This window comes from Strix uralensis, chromosome 2, assembly GCF_047716275.1.
Source record: "Strix uralensis isolate ZFMK-TIS-50842 chromosome 2, bStrUra1, whole genome shotgun sequence".
Lineage (NCBI taxonomy): Eukaryota > Metazoa > Chordata > Aves > Strigiformes > Strigidae > Strix > Strix uralensis.
In genome coordinates this window covers 41593359-41613998 of record NC_133973.1, presented here as the reverse complement: position 1 = coordinate 41613998, position 20640 = coordinate 41593359, and the positions used below count along the sequence as shown (strand labels likewise).

General features: G+C 37.0%; 1 protein-coding gene across 5 annotated transcripts in view; it reads left to right on the top strand.

Moving 5' to 3' along the window:
- USP9X (ubiquitin specific peptidase 9 X-linked) overlaps window positions 1-20640 on the top strand; it is a 107746-nt gene that overhangs the window by 40025 nt on the left and 47081 nt on the right. For all 5 annotated transcript variants that reach the window (XM_074858522.1, XM_074858517.1, XM_074858518.1 and 2 more), the window contains 6 exons: window positions 3558-3662; window positions 5154-5360; window positions 6277-6413; window positions 12514-12647; window positions 18330-18417; window positions 19970-20312. In XM_074858522.1, the coding sequence (XP_074714623.1) occupies window positions 3558-3662; window positions 5154-5360; window positions 6277-6413; window positions 12514-12647; window positions 18330-18417; window positions 19970-20312 (1014 nt within the window). The remainder of the gene's footprint in view (window positions 1-3557; window positions 3663-5153; window positions 5361-6276; window positions 6414-12513; window positions 12648-18329; window positions 18418-19969; window positions 20313-20640) is intronic.

Sequence of the window (20640 nt, the reverse complement as noted above, 5' to 3'; positions counted from 1 at the left end):
TGCTTTAATATCTGAGTTCACCACAGTTGTGTAAATTTTTCTTGGGCAGAATGCTATTAATAAAGCTTATGATAATGACTGTTCTAGAAGTTGTTTAACAGCAAACTCTTTCCTTTGTGTTTTAATGATTATTTTTGAAAAATCATAAATTTTGCAATATTGACTTGTTTACGAAAATGATCGGTGAAGCTGGGCTTCCTACCTGTGGGCTGCATGAGTTTAGCACACATAATGGGCAGCTGAAGAGACAAAATCATTATTAATTATTGAGTAGACAGAAAATAAAAGGTCATTTTAGGATAGAGACAAGCATGAGTACATATATCCTTGTTCATAAGTAATGGGTAGTAAAACTGTAACTTAATTGTACAAGTAAACCCTTAGGCTAGGCTTTCAAGTGCAGGAAGGCTAAATCTGGTTTCCAAGATAAGAGGGTTGTACTGGTTTTGGCAGGGATAGAGTTAAATTTCTTGATAGTAGCTTATATGGAGCTATGCAGGTAAAGCAAAAGTTTTACCTGTTGAACTCTATGTCAACCCACAAGTTCTCTCACTTTCACCCTTCTGATTCTCTCCCTCATCCCACTGTGGGGTGGAGAGTGAGCAGCTGTGTAGTGCTTAAGTTGCCAGCTGGGGTTATACCATGACAAGGGCTAATACAGGAATTGGGTAGTATTATATCCCTAATTTATGTGTGTTCATGTGCTTCTGAAACTAAGTTTGACTTGAGTGGACATATCCAGGTGTCCTTATTTTCAGGTTACATTTAAAACACTTGGGAATATAGGTGATGTAATAGAGGGTTGACTTGAAACCTCTGGTGTTTCAACTAACTTCATAATCTCTAGACTTCAATTCCAACATGATAGTAATTGCACAGGCTGAACTCAAATTTTCTCCTTATCCCAAAGTCCTGTTCAGAGAATTACATTGTCGAACAGAGCAATACACAGATTACTTGAGTCCATGATCATACTGTTAGTTTTCAACTTGTGGTCTGTGGACCTCTCCAGACTGTAAGAAGTCGGGGGTGGGGGGAAAGACTTCGAGAAGTTAGTTTGCTGTTATTAGGCTTGTATTAGCTATATTAGAGCCTGACCTTTTATAAGGACAAAAAAAAAAAAAAAATCTGAAATTTGGAAAAAAGTTTTTCAAGAAATTCTATTACTCCTGGTGGCTGGAAATGGGATGTGTGGATAAACTAGTTTAAGCCAAACTTTTTACACTTCCAGAAAAATGCGAACAAGTGGTGCAACCCTGAGAAAATAGGCATAGTCCACCCCAATGGTTGCAAAACAAATTTAGGAATAAATTTCCCATGCCCTCAGTTACCCAGCTTACTCAGCTCACTTCGTATGCTTTCAATTAGGTAGTTGCCACAGTGCACTTCCTGCAGTTTTGCCCTGTTTTTTATTTTTGTGTGAAAGTTGAAATTCAGTAAGTCTTGTTCGCGTAGATAGTTTCACTGTGGCTTTGGCCATGGAATTTAAATAGACTAAAAGGTAAGAATACCAAAATCTGCTAATACAGAATGATTTTTACCAACTTGACTGCTCCCTGTGTTTAGTAGTTTTTAGAAGTTCTTACTAAATGACTGCTGCTGAGAGCAGCTGGAGCATGAAATTCAGTAGCGAGGAGTTGATTTACTGTGTAGCTTTATATAACAGGCAGGCTATTTTAGCTCTGGCTCAGTGCAGCAACGGTGTGGTTTTGCTTTCAGGCTAGAGCTGTTATGTTGCTGCCTGGGTTTAGAGGCAACAACAAATTTACAGTTGACAGTATAGAAGTGCCCTGAGAATCTCAGTATACAACTAGAATAAAAGTAAGTAGTTTATGAAAAGTAATATAATCATGCTGCTTTTGCCTTTAGAAAGTAATGTAAGTTTTAAGTTTTATTGAAGTGTTTTCAGGTCTTACAGAGCCAGTGCTCACAATATAGAAGTGTATTTGATTAAAGGAATAATATTGGAAGTCTCTAAAGGCAAGCATTAAGCTGCAGTCTGTTGAGTTGCAAGGAAAGGTCCAGTTGGACAAGAAATAAAATTGCAGAGATTAGTGTTGGAGTCTCATTATTACTTACATTCTGGAGCATTTAAATAGAACTTTACAGGTGCTTCCCTGTTCCTGCACAGCAAGCTGACAGTTCCCACACCGTGTTCCATTTCTTCTCCTATTGTCTCGTACTGCTTTCCCAGCCTTTTCTGTTCTTAAGGGCTTCCCTATGTCTGTTAAAAACCTCCCAAGACAAGATTGTTATATGCCTTTTTCTTACTCTTCTTGCCTTGCCCCCCCAGCAGCTGTCCATGCTGCTTCTTTTATTTGTTATATTGTAGATGTTCCTTCTGCCCTGTATGCTCTCAGTTTTTCTTTCTATTCAGGAAATGGTCTGACGAGAGAAAAAAATTCTACGATGTTTTGCAAAATCAAGTGGAATAAGTGGTTTCATAATTCCTTCTCTTGTAATCTGACCCATAACATGAAAAAGAATGTTTCTACTTCATTTTTCTTTTTAAAAAGTAAATTTTATGGCACGCTATAAAGAATTTATGGCACAGCGTGTAACAAAGCTATTAGTCTCTTTTTTTGTCTTTAAATGAAATACTGATGCAAGCTTTTAGAAGGAAATTAATTTTAAAACTGCTCATGCATGCATTTTTAATACTGTACAAAATTAATTACAGTGACTTTGTTTTCTAGGTATTTCACATTTTTTATTCTATGCTTACAGGAAATTTTTCTGCAGTAAATCAGCTATTGATTCACATGGTCCAAAAGTATTGGTTTTGAGTACAGATTTAAAGTATGGGATGCACTTTCCGGCCTGGGCATGTAGGAAGGAAATTTTCTTCTCACCCAGTTAAAATTAAGCTAGCTGTTTTCTTCTTACTGTTTTCCTCCTTAAATGTCAAAACAGTAATATACACCAAACTTTTACTTAAAACCGTGTCCAGTATATAACTCAACATCTTGCTGTTAGTTGACTGTTAGACTTTATAAGCTGCTGGACTTGAAAATGTTCTCTGCCAACAAGTTGTTTGTAATAGAAAGCAATAGTTGTCCGTGAATCCACTAGCACAAAGGAAGTACTTCAGCCTGAGAAACAATGTGGAAGTCCTAAAAATTGTTTTACAGCTTAAAACACCTCAATGAAATTCACCGAGGAAGTGGATTTTGAGTCCTTTAAAAAAACCCCAAAAACCTACATTAAAATAAAATACTGATTTGTAGGTTAAAACATGCTTTTAGACTATTGTTTACTGTCCCAGCATGATTGGTAAAAAAGTAAATATTGTGATAGTGCAGTATTTATATTCTAAATAAATACTTGTGTACACACACACAGAGCACACTTAAATACTTAAACGTACCAGGGGAATCTAAATACTGTGACTTCCCAGTGAAGTAAGGGTTCAGTTTGCCACGCTGCTCCCACAGCATCAGCTTCTTTTGCTGGCCACCTCAAACAGTCTTTTTGTAAAAATGATGTAGGATGCCTTGCTCCTTGACTTAATATGGATTGCTACAAATGTTGGTGGATTCTTTTTGTCTTCTTGACAGGCAGGAAAACATGAAGCCATTGTAAAAAATGTACATGATCTCCTTGCAAAATTAGCTTGGGATTTCTCTCCTGAACAGCTTGATCACCTGTTTGATTGTTTTAAGGTAACTATGCATGTTTTGACTGTATTCAGGAAATGGTTGTGAAGTTGAATATACATTTGTGACTCTTTCACGTCTACTTTCAACTTCTTTTAGGCACAGGTAGTTTCTTTATGTTAAAAGACTTCTTAATGTGTAGCAACAGTCCGTAATATTTAATATTAGAAATGCTGGATTGTGCTATTCTTCAGTGAGCATTCATTGTGAGATTTTTGATTTGCTTCCTGTCTAAAGCAACGGCTGGTTATGCTAGTTCAATTGACAGTTTTGTTTTCAGGTTTAAATGCTTCTGGGTAATGCGCATCTGTTGAGGCCTGTAGTATTAAAGTGACAGCAATCCTAGGAGTATTGAATTTTTCAAATAAAATAAGTTATTTGTCTTACGTAGTGTTTTGCATTTCTTCCAAATTATTAACTGTTGGTGATTTAGTAAATAATGTTTTTCTTCTAGCATTAGAGTAGGTTTCATCACGTTTACCAGGCACTGCTGCTTTTGATCTTTTAAGTAGAGGAGATCAAGGACTTCCGTTCCCTGCTCCCCCAACTTCCTCTCTATCATGCAATAATTTTTCTCTGGTAAACACAGATACAGAATGAAACAGTCTCAGGAAGATAATGTTGAATGTTTATAAACATGTAATGATTTGATTGAAATCACAAAACAACTTGCTTCTGAAAGTTTGTTATTCACTGGCTTTTTATGTATGCTAACATTAACATTCGTAGCTTCCAGTAGTGGTGCTGTCTGGCTTGTTCTACTGTTTCGCTTTTAGGAGATGATCTGCTGTGTTAGAAAATGCAAGCCAGCTGTGTAGACTCTGTTTTCTGTTTTTAGATAAATGCATTATAGTCACATTTTGGCTTACATGCCATTTGTGCTCTGATTAATGGAGGTCCTGTAGTTTGGTGAATATGGGTCTAATGTTCTGTAACCCAGATACTGAACTAAATGATCAGAAATGCTGTGTGTAAACTGTCGCATGTTGTGTCTGACCTTGAAGTAGATATGAAGTAATGTTATATTGGAAACTTACTCAGAAAAAGGTTAAATTAATGCGGAGGACGTTTGTTTCAGTTAGATTCAGAGGCAGAAGTGATAATAAAATTTTACTCATTTAGTGATTTTAAGTTATTTAAGAAGTCATTTAAGTATAAGCACAGGAGTTTTGAGGAAGCATTTGCAAGGAACAGCTGAGTCTGCTCTATTTTGACTGTTGGTGAACTTGTCAATGGTAATGTTAACTTTTACAAGCACATCTGTAATCTTTAAATAAAGACCCTTTTTTAAAGTTGAATACACTTTAGTTGTAAACACTAGAAGAGCTATTCAATTGAGTCTGACATACATTAATCTAATGTGCTCTATTTTTAATGAAAGAAATTAAGGAGAAGGTTCTTTATATAGTTGCATCACTTTATTGTTGCATCATTTGTTAATGGTGCAGGTTATGTATGGAATTAAAGTCTGGTTTTCATGTCAAAATATTTTCTTAGGCAAGTTGGACAAATGCAAGCAAAAAACAGCGTGAGAAACTACTTGAGTTAATTCGTCGTCTTGCAGAGGATGACAAGGATGGGGTGATGGCACACAAAGTGCTGAACCTTCTGTGGAATTTGGCTCATAGTGATGATGTACCAGTTGATATCATGGACCAGGCTCTTAGTGCCCATATTAAAATTTTAGATTACAGCTGTTCACAGGTGAGTAATCTGGTGTATTCTGTTGTGAAATCAGTTACTGACAGTTTCCTTCCATCCCCCATGAAAAAATCAAGTGATTTGATAATTTAACAAAAGTGTTTGTTATCATAGATCTGTGTTATTCTACGAACATCCATGTACTTTTAAAATGTTATGGGACATACTTTAAATAACACAGTTCATGCTTTAATTGGAAAGAGTGAAATATATCAGTTTGCCTGTCTTGTTACAGTTGGTGACATACTGTAATGACAACATAGGGGGAAGTGGAGAAGAATGCTACCAAAGTAAACAGGGAGAAAGGGAAAACAGCCCTGCTCTGGTCTTTGCTTTTTTCTGAACTTGATTATGCTAATTTGTTTGCGTGGATTGTTTTTTTTTTTCAATAAGTCCTTATGGCGTCTGGTAGAATATTAGAAAGGATCTAGTAAAGGACAGTGAAAACTGTTACATGCTCTCCTTCCCCACCCAAACTTCTGGGTAAATCTGCCAGAATAATAATTCATTGTGGTTCAGAATGCCGCTGGCAGGTTTTGTTTCTTAGTTGTTAAGAAACAGTTTCTCATTGTTTCTTGATATTTCATAGCAGTTTACTCTGAGTACCAGTGAGTAGAAATAAATGAAGGAAGGAAAAGAGCAAATTATTTAGACACAGATGATCCTCTCTAGCTACAGGTTTTCTTATACATACTGAATGCTTGGGCGCTTGAAGGCGGAGAGTTTGTAACACACTGATAGCTTCTGCCAACATGTAGTGCTGCTCAGATACTTTTCTTATGCTTGTATGCTGCAGAACTCAGTTGATTTAGTATTTGTGTGGCTTTTGTATGTTCTATCTTGGAAACAAATAAAGTAAGGGAATGATGATAGTTTCTGCAGTATTCTTGATTTTCATTATAAATGCTTGTTCTTTAAGGATCGAGATACACAAAAGATCCAGTGGATAGATCGTTTTATAGAAGAGCTTCGCACAAATGACAAATGGGTCATTCCTGCACTGAAACAGATTAGAGAAATTTGCAGTTTGTTTGGTGAAGCACCACAAAACTTGAGGTAGGAATGGAATGCAAATAAAATTTTGTCTGTTAAAAGTTGAATGGGTTGGAATGAGACAAATTTTATTTTTTTTAAAAGAGGCAGGGAAAGCTTAGGTAAAACCTTAACCTGTGTTTGAAGATGTTCTTGAGTTTGTTTTAATGTGTATAAATAACCTTTAAATTCAGACACCTAGGTTCAGTAAGAACATGTTTTTATTAATTTTTTAGAATAGTAGTCTGATTTCTGGAAAATCTGGGATCGTTTTTCTATTATACATGGACTGCCCTGCCTAACAACGGAATTGGTTTACAAAATAGAAATATATTTTATATGCATATATGTACACAAAAATATCCACCCATCCCTATTCTTTCATGATAAATTTATACAGGTCATCTAGTTTATATACTTGAAATCAAAGATGACTTTTTTTTTTTCTGGGAAAAATACTGATTCTCTGTCCTGAATGGAAAAGATTACAAATGTGTTGGGTTTGTTTTAATTTTTTTTTTTTTTTGGTTGGGAGTGATGGGAGGTTGGTTGGTTTGTTTCTCAAAGGCAGGAAAAAAGAAAAGCCATTGTCTGTTTGGACTTGTTAAAATATATGTGCTTGTTTTTCAGTGTTTTAAATGTCTTCTCACTATAGAAATATTTGATATTCTGTGCCCCTAACAGTTTTTGTATCCACATCAGAATTTTCACAAACTCCAGAAAAATATTGTTTGCTTATCAGTGTTGCATAATTTTTTTAATTCTTGTAAGCAGATAAAGAATTAAAATCAATGTTGCTATTAGTCTGCTTACAAGAAGGATCAAGGCAAGGAGAGTTGAAGAAAATAAGCCTTCTGTTTACATAACACTATCTTCTTACTGATACTGTTTTAAGGAGCTGCAATAATATGGCATTCCTGGCTTTAGTTTGCAACATCTTTCTCAATTTTCATGACATTTTAATCCTTTACAGTTTAACATTAATGATTGTTTGAGGTTTTTCCAACAAGGTCACAAAGTTACCAGCCGATTAGCACATAAGTTTGTTTTCTGTGTCTTGGGGTCCTTAACCTTTTACATGCTGTAGGTGACTGTAGATACCTGGTTATTCATGGTAGTTCAAGTTGAACAGTTTTTGGCACAATGCCTTAACAGAGAGGCTTTGCTTTAAGTAATTATCGAAGCAGAGCTCATTCAAGGCACTAATTAGGTTTCTGCTCTGTGAATTAATTTTGGGAGGAACCTAACTTCTTTTGATTGTGGAAATTTAGGTTCCCTGTATGGCATATGTACAGTGTGTGTGTATATATATATATAGTATGTTTTGTCAGACCATCTCTTTCATTCCTCATTTTTATACAGAATTTGAAAACACGTATGGCAAGAAAGTAAACTTTGAATTAAAGGTTTTAATCAAGGGACTTAACCTCTTCCTGTGGAGAGCTTTTATGAGCAAGTTACTGTTGAGGGAGTTTTTTTAGTCATGTAGTATTACTGCCCAGGTGACTGGAAAACCTGTGAGTGAAAACATCATTTTGAAGTACTTGGTGACTTGCTAGTCCTCAGAGTTTTCTGATAACTCTTAACATTCGATACAGTTTGGAAATTGTAAAGCATGCATCCAATACCTGTTCCTATTCGCTTACCTTATTTGACTTTAGACTTTAATTAACATCCTTCTAGAATTTGGATTGAAAATCAATCAAAACAGATGTTTGTGACAGCTGCCTCAAAGACATTTCACAGAGCTTTCTGTGTGCAACATTAATCCCATAATCTATATACTACTCCTTTGGGGTGGTTCAGTTGATTGGCACTGGCAATTAAAAGCTCGGTCCAGAACAATTTAGGCTGCTGATTCTTGGCAAAAAGAAGTATAAATTATCTTATGCCATTGGCGCTGTAGAGACTCTTTTGAGGAGGAGGATTTAATTGTTGCTAGTTATTCATGCAGTTGAGCAAAGTGACAAATTGGTTATACAATTCGTTTGGCAAAATTTAACTCCTGACCACAAAGAAATGCCACATGTTTCAGGAAGTTTAGCTTAACTAGAATTGCAGCAGCATAAGAAAAGAATTCTTACTTAGGTACGAGGATTCTTACTAATATTAAGGAATAGCCAACTTTATTACTCAAAATACTGACCTTTAGTGTACTGATTGTGTTGGCTGATGGACCAGTTTCAAGCACTTAAATTTGACCTATATCTATCTACTCAAGCAGTATAAGGCTGGTCTCCTAAATTATTTGCCCAGAAGAATCAACTGAGCATTTGAGAGGACCTTCTGTAAGAGTTAAGGGTTTTGTTAGTGCTTTAAAGGAAACAATGATGCTAGCTTCAAGTCACTTTTTAGTCTAAATAGTAGAATTTGCTGGATTTGGTCACTGCTATTTGGTCTTTTAATGTCTGCTTTTAATAGTACGTAGCATTTGCTCATCTAGTAGACGAATTCTCAGCTTCAAAAGCTGAGTTACATGTGTAGTAGTATGTTGGGCAAGTTATATGTGCAGATGAATAATTTCTTTTAAATCCACTGTTGTGGGTTGAGCCCAGCGGGCAACTGAGCACCACACAGCTGTTCACTCACCCCTTCCCACCCCCACCCACCCAGTGCTGGGAAGGAGAAAATGAAGCAAAAGGCTCAGGAATTGAGATAAGGACAGAGAGGGGTGGCTCACCTACTACAGTCATGGGCAACAGGCAGACTTGTTACGGGAAGAAAAAGAACATCACTTTAATTCAGAATACTAACAACAACAACACTTAATAGACAGAATGGGACAGTGAGAAGCATTACCATATGTTAAAAACACCTCCCCCCAACCCTTCCCTTTTTCCAGGCTCAGTTGTGTTCCTGATACCTCCACCTCTTCCCCACCAGCGGGGCAGGGGACAGGGGGTACAGTCAGTCTGCTGCTCCTTCCTGTAAGTGGTGGGGAGCACTCTTCTGCTTTCTTCCCCCTGCTCCACCTGGCGTCCCTCTCATGGGAGGCAGTCCTCTATGAACTTTATCTGTCGTGAGTCCTCCCCAGGGGATGCATTCTTCTTGAGGTGCTCTGGCGTGGGTAATCCCCATGTGTTGCAGTCCTCCCAGTGCCAAACTACAGCAGCGGGGGCTTCTGCTCACAGAGTTCTGGCCTTCTCTGGGTGCCACTGCCCGCTCCAGTGTGGGGTCCTCCACAGGCTGCAGGCGAATCTCTGCTCCTGCGGTGATCTCCATGCGTGGCAGGGGAGCAGCCCTATGTCTCACCAGGGGATACAGGGGGGATCTCTGCTCCAGCACACCTCCCCCCCTTCATCCTCCTTCCTTCCACTGACCTCAGTGTTCACATAGGTGTCCTTCTCCTAATTCCTCCTCACAAGTCCCAACACCCCCCAAGGTTCTCTTTCTTAAATATGTTACAGCAGAGGTGCAGTCACTGTTGCTAACTGACTTAGCCTTGGCCAGAGGCCGGTTCAACGTGAAGCCAGGGGAGCTTTTGAGAAGCTTCTCACAGGGGGCCACCTCTGTAGCCCTCTCCCCCGCTACCAAAAACCCTGCCATGCACACCCAGCACATCCATTTAAATTAAGTTGTTTGGAATTTTGCTTTTGTCACTTTGCCGGTATTTTTCTACCACATAAGCATGGATTCTAACTATAAAATACCCTTTTTAGTATTTGTAATGTACTTTGGCATCCATTTCAAAACGTTAATTTGTCCTGTTACACATTGGTTTTTGATACCCATTTAGTAGAAGCACAATGAAAAGTTGAGTTTTGCCGTTAACTTCAATTTTTCACACTCCTCAGTTATTGCTGAAGGAATATGTCCCAATGGCAACATCATCGTACAGCCTAACTTCAGATACCTAAGGAGTAATTCTATAGTTGCATGTGGAGTTTGCTTTAATTCTAGAAAGTCTTGCCAGATCAGCTTTTTTCTGTGCCCAAAGACAATCGTCTTGCCTTTGACTCCATCCTAGCAGATGATCAAAATAACATCTTAAATGTTGCTCACAAATACTGTGTAACAACTCACAACTTGTTCATAACTCTAGTTATTACAATTATTCAACTGCTGTAAGTAGTTGCTAACCAATATGAATCCATGTGTCCAAATTTACTGTTTGTGCATGTGGTCGAGAAAGGAGAAAAGTAAAAAATGTCTAGTGCAGAAGATTGTCTTCTGCTGATAAAGCTTTCTTTTTGCTGTACTTTGTAAGATTAATACAAATGCATAATGAGTATATAAATACATACTCCAATAGCTTGATTCTGCAAAATCCCCCATCTTGCTTCTGCTTGTTCCTTTAGTTGTTTCATTATATGTGTTTCCCAAATAGTCAGTGTTCTTATTTACTGTTACCCTTTGTAAATGCATCTTTCTATCTAGAGGTAACATCTCAGGTAGCCACTAGAGACATCCAGTCTTTTGCTGGTTGTGCTGCTGGTTTATGCTGAGCAAGGAGGGTTGGCAAAGATGGAATGAAGTGTAATTGGAAAGTTTCTCAAAGTGAAAACAGAGAATGTTCTTTCTGGGTGTATGAAATCCTGTATGTTTTCTTCCTTCATACTTCCCATCCATTCTGTTTTCTCTCTGACTAATGTCTGAATCTTTTTTTTTTAAACACAATTTGTGTTTTAAGTGCGTCTTTCAAGCTGTTTTGCAAAGCTTTGCTAAATAATATTATCTAATTATTATTAACTTAATCTTCTGAAGACCTCTGTACTTAGCAGGCCAAACTGTTGGTTGTAGGCAACAAAATTACTGGAAGGATGTTGATAGCTTCTCTTTTAAACCCAGATTGACAGTGATCTTTGGTCCAGTGAGTCAGTTTAGCTGCTGTTGTTACATCTGGAGTGAAATGTGGTTGTCAGCTGCAAGATCATTATCAGCTGGTGTTGGAACTGGGATTTCTTGTCTTCTTTACTGTTTTCAAAAGGTGCGGTGATAGAGTGCTGTAGGTCATGTAATATGGAGACCCTGTTTCCTAGGAAGGATGAGAATTCCTACCTGTAGTCCGTTCAGCTAATTCTGGGGTCTACTTTCTTAAGTGTTGAAGGAAAGGAGAAAGGAGTTCTGAAATCACATTTATATTTCTTCAGGGCAGGCTACTGGATCAGCTGAGTGGCAGTACAATGAGGAATGCGTCGTCTCCCTCCCCTCCCCCTCACCCCTGCTTTTTTCCTTTTTTTCTCTCTTTACCATGGAAGAGCAGTGCAGGTTTGCATTGTTTATGCAGCTGAGATCAGTGGTCTGATCTACAGAAGTTGAGGCATTTTGAGACTGTTCTGAAGAGGTGATTAGTCCCTAAGTTGTAGAATTCAGTAATGTTCATAGTATGGATTGTTCATGGATTTTGGACCCAGGCTCTATATTTTCTCTTGCAGTTTGCTTTTGTAATCTAAATATGTCTAGTATTGTTTAAAAACAGTATTTTTGGTCAGGTCTTGATAATAGACTTAAATGATCATCTAATTAATTATTCGGGGCATTTCTTTTCTGTTTTTCTTAGATTATGTGCTCTGTGTAACTGTGCTTTTTTATGTTTGTACCAACATTTTTTTCAGATAGATATTGTTAGGAAAACAATGCAGAGTTACAGTTTTTTTAGGTGTTGAAAGAATTGGTGTGATATTGGCTAGTGTTCTTTCACGATAGTTTTAAGACCATGAGCTTTCGTTTTGAAAATTGACCTAGTTTTACTTAGTGTTTTAATACTAAATTTAGAAAATAATATCAAATGGATGTGGAAGAAACTGTGGTTATGCATACTGTAGTTACATTACAGTTGAGGGTCTCTGTCTTTACTATGCAGTTTGTGGGCAGGTATTTCTATTCCTGTCTTGCTGCAGATATTCTTCCTCCAGCATACTGAGCTGCTCAGATTGCTTTGATATTTTTCATACATACTGTAAGTGTATAATCCTCATAAATTAACTGCATTTAATAACTGGTAAGAGTTGTTGGTACGTCAGAATAAAAAAAAAGTATTGTCAAAGACTTAATGTGCTTTCTATTAGAGGTCTTTTAGGAAAATTTGGAACATGCATCAAAGATGAGTTTCTTAAACTGATTTCTGAACTGTTAGGTGCAAGACTTCTCTGCTTTTCTTATAACACTTGTATTTTAATTTCAGTCAAACTCAGCGAAGTCCCCATGTGTTTTACCGACATGACTTAATCAATCAACTTCAGCACAATCATGCCCTAGTTACATTGGTTGCAGAAAATCTCTCTGCCTATATGGAAAGCATGAGACAGTATGCTAAAGGTAAGTTTTAAAATAAAAATTGCCTTATAAATAGACTGTATGAAAACTCCAGTTGAAAATGGAGTTAAAAGTAAATTCTCCTAATGAAATAACTATAAAGTTTATTTGTTTAATTTTCAAGCATCTGTGGGGTTGATAGCCTTTGTGGTATCTAATTGGGCAAGAAGAGCTTAAAATGTAGACATTTTGTTTCCTAATTGAAAATGTGGTGTGTTTTACAGCAGAATATGGGGAAGTAGCAGCACTTATTTATCCGTGGATTGATAAACATCATCTTGCCCTACTTAGGCTAGGGTGGTTATTTTTGTGGAAAGTCCTAATAATAATCTTGGATTTTGTCCCACTTCTAGTTTTGATTTTTGTAGGCTCCTTTGAGAAGTTCTTTTTATCACCTGAATTTGAAGCCAGTGTTTGGAATTTGTCAGGGAGAAGGACTTCAAACCACAGGGATAGTGTTTCTTTTTACCATTCAAGTCCCATTTCTGTTTAGTTGCTTTCTCACTGCATTTGTTATCAGCAACACTTCGGCAGCACATCATGTTAGTATTTATATGTTTCAGGCTACATTCAAGCCTTTGCTGATGAATTTACACCCCTGTTCTGGATGAGCTTTCTAGCTACTGAGGTAGAAGTAGGGAAGTGAAGGAGAATGATGGACCAGGAAACTCCTTGTTACCCTGGACCACAGTACTTTATATACTGAATTAAGCCAACAGAATTGAGAGGAGATTTACGTGCCCCCCTTCCTTCCTCTGTCTACTGACTGGAACTAGGAACCATTCTACCCTGGAATCATAACATCCTACCAACTTTCCAGTTACATCTCAGAAGTGACACAGTATGTTACGTAGACATTCAATATAGATTGTTTGGAGAGGGCAGGGTATTTGCACATTGTTTGGAGAGGACAGGCATTTGCATGTGTGTATGTGTCTTCCAGTGCTTGGGTAAGTTTGCTTAGACATCTTTAATTTTGGAATTAATTTAATTTTGGAGTACTTGGTAGAAGATATCCAAAATACATCCTCGAGGACTTGTTTGAATAGTGGTGCTTTATGAAGAGAATAGCCCTGAGTGGCATTCCTCAGGGGTCAGTATTGGCACCAGTGCTGTTTAACATCTTTGTTGGCAACATGGACAATGGGATTGAGTGCACCCTCAGCAAGTTTGCTGATGACACCAAGCTGTGTGATGCAGTTGACATGCTGGAGGGAAGGGATGTGCCATCCAGAGGGACCTGGACAGGCTTGAGAGGTGTGCCTGTCTGAACCTCATGGAGTTCAACAAGGCCAAGGGCAAGGTCCTGAACATGGGTCAGGGCAATCCCAAGCACAAATACAGGCTGGGCAATGGGTGGATTGAGAGCAGCCCTGTGGAGAAGGACTTGGGGGTATTAGTGGATGGAAGACTGACTATGAGCCAGCAACGTGCACTCACAGCCCGGAAAGCCAACTGTATCCTGGGCTGCATCAAGAGAATTGTGACCAGCAGGTTGAGGGAGGTGATTCTCCCCCTCTACTCCACTGTCCTGTGACCCCACCTGCAGTGCTGTGTCCAGCTACAGAGTCCAACATAAGACAGACATGGACTTGCTTGAGTGAGTCCAGAGGAGGCCATGAAGATGATCAGGGGGCTGGAACACCTCCCTTGTGAGGACAGGCTGAGAGAGTTGGGGTTGTTCAGCCTGGAAAAGAGAAGGCTCCAGGGAGACCTTAACTGTGGCCTTCCAGTACTTAAAGCGGACCTACAGAAAAGATGGGGAGGGACTCTTTATCAGGGAGTGTAGTGATAGGATGAGGGGTAAAGGCTTTAAACTGAAAGAGGGTAGATTTAGATTAGATATAAGGAAGAAATTGGAACAGGTTGCCCAGAGAGGCTGTGGATTCCCCCTCCCTGGAAGTGTTCAAGGCCAGGTTGGTCGGGGCTTTGAGCAGCGGGGTCTAGTGGAAGGTGTCCCTGCCCATGGCAGGGGGGTTGGAACTAGGTGATCTTTAAGGTCCCTTCTGACCCAAACTGTTCTATGATTCAGCCAGGTATAGGTCAATGAGAATGCCATTTAAACTAAATCTGCGTGCTGCAGCTATATCTCTCTATTCAGGAATACATGAGGGGGGTTACCCTAATTCAAGTTCCTTAATTAATGATAGCATTGAACTAATTAATGTTAGAATAATACTAAATGCTTTGTTCTGTTCAAAAGCCTGTCTTAGGCTTAGTCTTCTCCAGGAAGGTGGAATAGAAAAAGTACTATTTCATGTAACTTCTGTAAGCTGTTGGAGTGCTCTTTAACTTTGCTAAAGTGATACAGAAATGCAATTTCATTTATAATGAACTTTGCATCTTAATTATATCTCTGATTCTAGTGAGTCTGTCTTTCTCTTGGACTTTGGCCAGCTATGAAATCTGTGGTTTGGCCTCATGGTTAGGTAGGAAACATGATTGGCAACTATATTCTAATGCAGTGCTGTCTTTGTCCAAAAACAGCCTACACGTGCTGTTAATGTCTGAACTAGTATTCATTAATTTCAATTAGTTTTGAACTCTGAAGCCAAAAGGTCGTTTTCGACAATATTGTTTACCTATCAAATTGTTGATGAACTTGGCATAATAATTAGATACCCTTGCATGATTCTTTTCTTGTGCCAAAAAACATGTCCCATTGCCCTGCCCCTCCTCAACTGTAATGACTCGGTAAAGCAGTAATATAAACACCTTCAGCATGATAGGAATTACAAGTGTGCAAAAAGTTTAAATTTAATTTAATTACAAAGCAATTAAACGTGTGCTTTCTTGAGATGAAGCTGCCGCAGAACTTCTACTTGTTTGCATCAGAGTATGAAAACAGATGAACAGTGGATTGGATTTTTTTATTAGATGCTTTATTACTTGATTAAGGGCAGCCAGAAAATACCTCCTAATGTTCCAGATACTGTACTAAGACTGTGATACACAGTTCCTGTGCAATTTCAGTCTCAATTCTATATACTAAATAGAGCAGAACAGAGAGTGCTGTGAAGTTTGCCTTCCATACTTTCCTGGAGGAGGAGGAAACATGCAGGGGGCAGGAATAATTGAAAGGAGAAGAAGGAAGATTATGATTGTGAGGGGAAAAAGAAAGAACTGAACAGCTGTAGAATTAAGCTTAGCTAGAGAAGGTAAATGAGATGGAGAAAATTTAAAGCAAACATCCAAACATCACAGGTCAAACAAATGCCATAGAAAAAACCCATCTAGTTGCCCATGGATCTTTCTGGTAGTTAATGCCACAATTACTGTGTAATTTGTGATATTTTTTTAAAATTAATTTTGAATTTGGTGTATCTTTATTTTCCTTGAAGGCTTCCATAGTTGTGTTCTGTGATGAAGAACAGTGTTCCTGTTCTCCTGTTACTCACTAATGCATATTTTTTTCTGTCACACTCCCTTTTATATGTTTGCTTTTTTAAGGTTAAAGAAAAGTGTAATCTATGATTCAGAATTTTTTCCATGATCTATGACTTTCTCTTCTACTGAACTCACCCTTTCCTCCAACTCTGCAAAGTCCTTTATGAGATGAGACAACTGCTACTGCATTGTGTAGTCCTGAAAGAAGAGGTCACAGTTTCATCTTTTTGACTATTTACCTTTTGAAAATTTTAAAAGATTGCTAGCAAGTTCTCTTTTAGCTTCTGTTTTTCTGAAGTAATAAAAAAACCCCCAAAGTGTTAATGAAATGTAATTATGTGTAGAAATAGTGCCATATGATCTTCCGTGTGTGTTTATCACTAATTATACTTAAATTTTCAACCAGTCATTTTGTGATCTGTAATTTCTCTGTTCATTCTTCTGGTACTGTATGTAGAAGAGATTTTTAAGGGAATCAGACTTGGACTTGCTGTGGGATGAACAGTGTAGAAAATAAATCAGGCAAATGTACAAAGAAGCTGAGATGGAGAATATTTAGGGAGACTGAATTTCTTTGTAGTTCAGAGTTTTTCAGAATTCTTAAGTGCATACATACTGCCTTTGAGCAACTGACTGGCCTTGAATTCTTCTATCATTGCCACTACTGACACTTGTGTCTGTGAATTAATCTCTATTCAGGAAAAAAAACCCCAGATAGTCCCCATAGTTAAAACAAGCAAACAACACCACCACCACCTTCCCCCTGCAGCAAAAACAAAAAAATCACCCAAAACACCCAACACTTGAAGTAATTAGTTTTAATTTCTCTGCAATATGATTATCTACCATAATTGTTTCTTCTGCTAGACCCACAGCATATTTTTCAGGTTTTCTGCTTCTAATACTTAAATCATTTTTGTTCTGCTACTTTTAATAGTCTTTCTTTGGAATTTTTTTCACATTTCTTCCTTTATGCCCATTTATGCTCACTTCATTAATATATTATCATAATTTAAATTTAATAATAATTATAATAATTTAATAATTGTTATTATGTTGTCATAATTTACATTTTGGAAGGATTTCTGGTGAACATAATATCTCCAGTTACGTAGACATCAGTTAACTACCAGTTTTCTGTTTTCCCTTTTATTTGATTTTTAAGCTAATGTGCCTTTTGCACATTATAGAAATCAGTATCTATGACAATTGTTCTTCTCTAATTTTGAAACACTGATGATGCACTTCAGCTGTTAACTTGTTTGTTTTGTTTTGGGGGTTTTTCCCCACTCCTTGATATAATAGGAGATACTGATGTTCAGTTCTGAAGATAAATTTTACTATGAGTCTGGATGTTATCATGACACAGTTTCCCAGAGCTGGGTCATCTTAGTTAAATGCTATCTGTATACCTTTGCAAACAAGAAATGTAGCATTAATTCATTAATCAGTTTATAATGGAGCTGTCATAATGGATGTGTCATGATGAAATATTATTGGTACAGATTAAGGTAGTGCTAGTAGGGATCTAAATTGTGTCTCTAACTTCAAACAAACAGACAAAAAACCCCAAACATCAAACAAAACCACACCAAAACCAAGTTCCTAGGAAGCAAACAACTGTTTGTTAAACAAAATATTATGCTGAGATTTGGTAAAATGCAGGTAAAAGTTTGGCTTCTTGTCTTACTTTCAGTTACTCAACTTCTGCTTCATGGTTGTCGGTGTTAGAGGCATTTGGGTTTGTGCTTGAAACTTGCAGTAAATAAAGTGATGTCACACAGCTGCTTATAAAAGTGTTAAAGAACTGGAATTGTGATTTCCTCTGGAGAGGAAAAACCCTAAAAATGAAAAACTGAAATTTTTGAAAAGATGCTCTGTAATGAAACTAAAGCACCCTCAGAATTATATGCTTGGTATACTTTTATTTTGACTGACTTCTGACTTCAAACTGACTACTTGAAATAAGGAAAAATTGATTGGAGTAGTGGAATGCAGGTTCTTAATTGTTCTGTAATGCTTTCATTATACTGAATGATGACCACATGTATCTGCATATAGTTGTTGATTTGATTATAGACCTCAGTAGTCTTTACCTATACTCATTTTAATTTAGGATGAAATACGAACTGGTAGCAGACTGCTGAAAATTATCTTCATACACCTTACAGAAAACATGTTGGGTTTTGAGTGGTTTTAAGTATATTGAGACTAACAAGTCTTCAAATATGTCCTGTCTTTTAGAGTGAGCATATCTTTTCTGAATGTATTGTCTTATAAAACTTTTTATATTTGCAGAGCATGGTGAATATGATCCTCAAACTGTAAGACCAGGAAGCAGATACAGTCATGTGCAGGAAGTACAGGAGCGACTTAACTTCTTACGGTTAGTTCTAACTTGATCATTTGTTCAACTCTTCAAAAATACTTTAAATACTTTTAACAAAAAAAAAAAACAACTCAGTATCTCTTTCTCTTATCTAGCTTTAAGTTGCTGTGTTAACTTCTTTCAAAACTCAGATGCAAAAATACACCAAATCTTTTTGTTTTGTTGGTTTAGTTCTTTTCCCAGAGGGCTTCTATGCTAGTATTTGAATATTAAAATAAAGTTTATTAGGGTCTTTGCAATTGGAAGGCTGATCTTGCACTAAGATTGGTATGGGCTTTTTCTGTCTGTGTGCAGAACCCTACTGACTTGAATATAATGTGCATGTGGATACAGTTACCTACGTATTTGGGTAACTTAGCTGAAAATTTAAAATATTCCATGTAGGGATATGTCCATGTGTCCTTATTTGTTGTACCACACCCTATTTAAATCCATGATCATAAACTGACATACATGTTTTTCAGACACTGAGGTTATCAACAACTGAGCCTTAGAAAGCAGTTGGAATAAAAAAATTATTTGGAATACTTTTGACCAGCTGCTGTTTGAGTAAAATGAGAAAACAAAGGATCTCTCATCACAGAGCTGCAGTGTGTTGATGGATTTTAGGCTATGCCTCTCTTGGCTTTTTCTTACTTGGTTTTAACCTTTTTTTAGACAAGTAATATGTGAACTGTCGAACTGTCAGTTCTGAAGTATTTTTTTACTTGTTTTTGAAGGGAGATTTTTTTACTTTTTAAAATTTTACCAAGAATTTTTATGAATTAAATTGTTAAACATATGGATAGCAGACTTAATTTATCACTCCTGCATGTTAAAAATTGTAACTTCCTTAAATTTAAGTTCACTAGTTGTTAAAGGAATTCATAAAATACCATGGCTGTCAAATGTAGCATATGTAGTTAGCAATTTCTGAAAAGCAGTGCCATAACTTAGTCCCTGATTTCTTTCACATAGAAAATATTTTGAATCAGAAAAGTGATTCCGAAGAACTTTGATTATCATTTGTTCTTCCTGAAGCATTCTTAGTGTTAGCTCTCAGAATTGAAGTTCTTAATTCTTTAATAATAATTTAACACAAATGAAAAAGTTATTTAAATAAAAGGAAAAAATTCCATTTCATTGACCTCTGCTTCTGGCTGTATTCCGTAGAATTGATACCTTATTTTGTGATTTGGCTAAAGTGAGTCCTAAAACATAGTGATTGCAGAAGTAATTTAATCTCTTATGTTTTGACCCGACTTTTAAAGAAAATAGTTTATACTAGGAGATGTGCGTTTGTTTGTCTATAATATGTAAACAATGCTTGGTGGTTTTGTGTAAAATATTTTTTGCCGTATTTTATTTCTTTTTTGTTTGGACTGTAAGGTCTTGATCCATTCAAACTTACTAAGAAATCATGGGACTAATGATGAATGGACTGATGATAAAAGTTTTTTATATACATGTTTAATATGCATATTCACCTTTTTGCCTGTACTTTTTACTGAATTGTAACTCTAGATGTCTATTAGACAGTGCTGTTAATTGTCTTTTTGTTTTGCTCAAGATTTTTATTGAAGGATGGTCAGCTGTGGCTCTGTGCCCCTCAGGCGAAGCAAATATGGAAGTGTTTAGCTGAAAATGCGGTTTATCTTTGTGATCGTGAAGCCTGTTTTAAATGGTATTCCAAACTAATGGGGGATGAACCAGACTTAGACCCTGACATTAATAAGGACTTCTTTGAAAATAATGTGCTTCAGCTGGATCCTTCCCTATTAACAGAAAATGGAATGAAATGTTTTGAACGTTTCTTCAAAGCTGTGAACTGTCGAGAAGGAAAGCTAGTAGCAAAGAGACGAGCCTATATGATGGATGATCTGGAATTAATAGGATTAGACTACCTTTGGAGGGTGAGTTAATTGGAGGAAACATCTGAAAGGTTAACAGCTAAGTTTTTCTCAGTCTCTTTTTATATTTCTAGGAATGTGTAATTTATTAGTTATAGACTGAAATTACAAAAAGGTACTTTTTCAAACTAAACGCATGGATATTGACTCTTACTATCTTCCCAGCAAGTATGCAAGTTGGTAACTTTGCAGACTGATGTTTAATGGACAGTTACTTGAAATACCAAGTATTTTTGTGTGTGCACATGAGATTAAAATTTTGCCTACATTGTTGAAGAAGAGATCTGTCCAGGTGAATTATCTGTAGGTTTCTCTCTCACACGTGCACGTT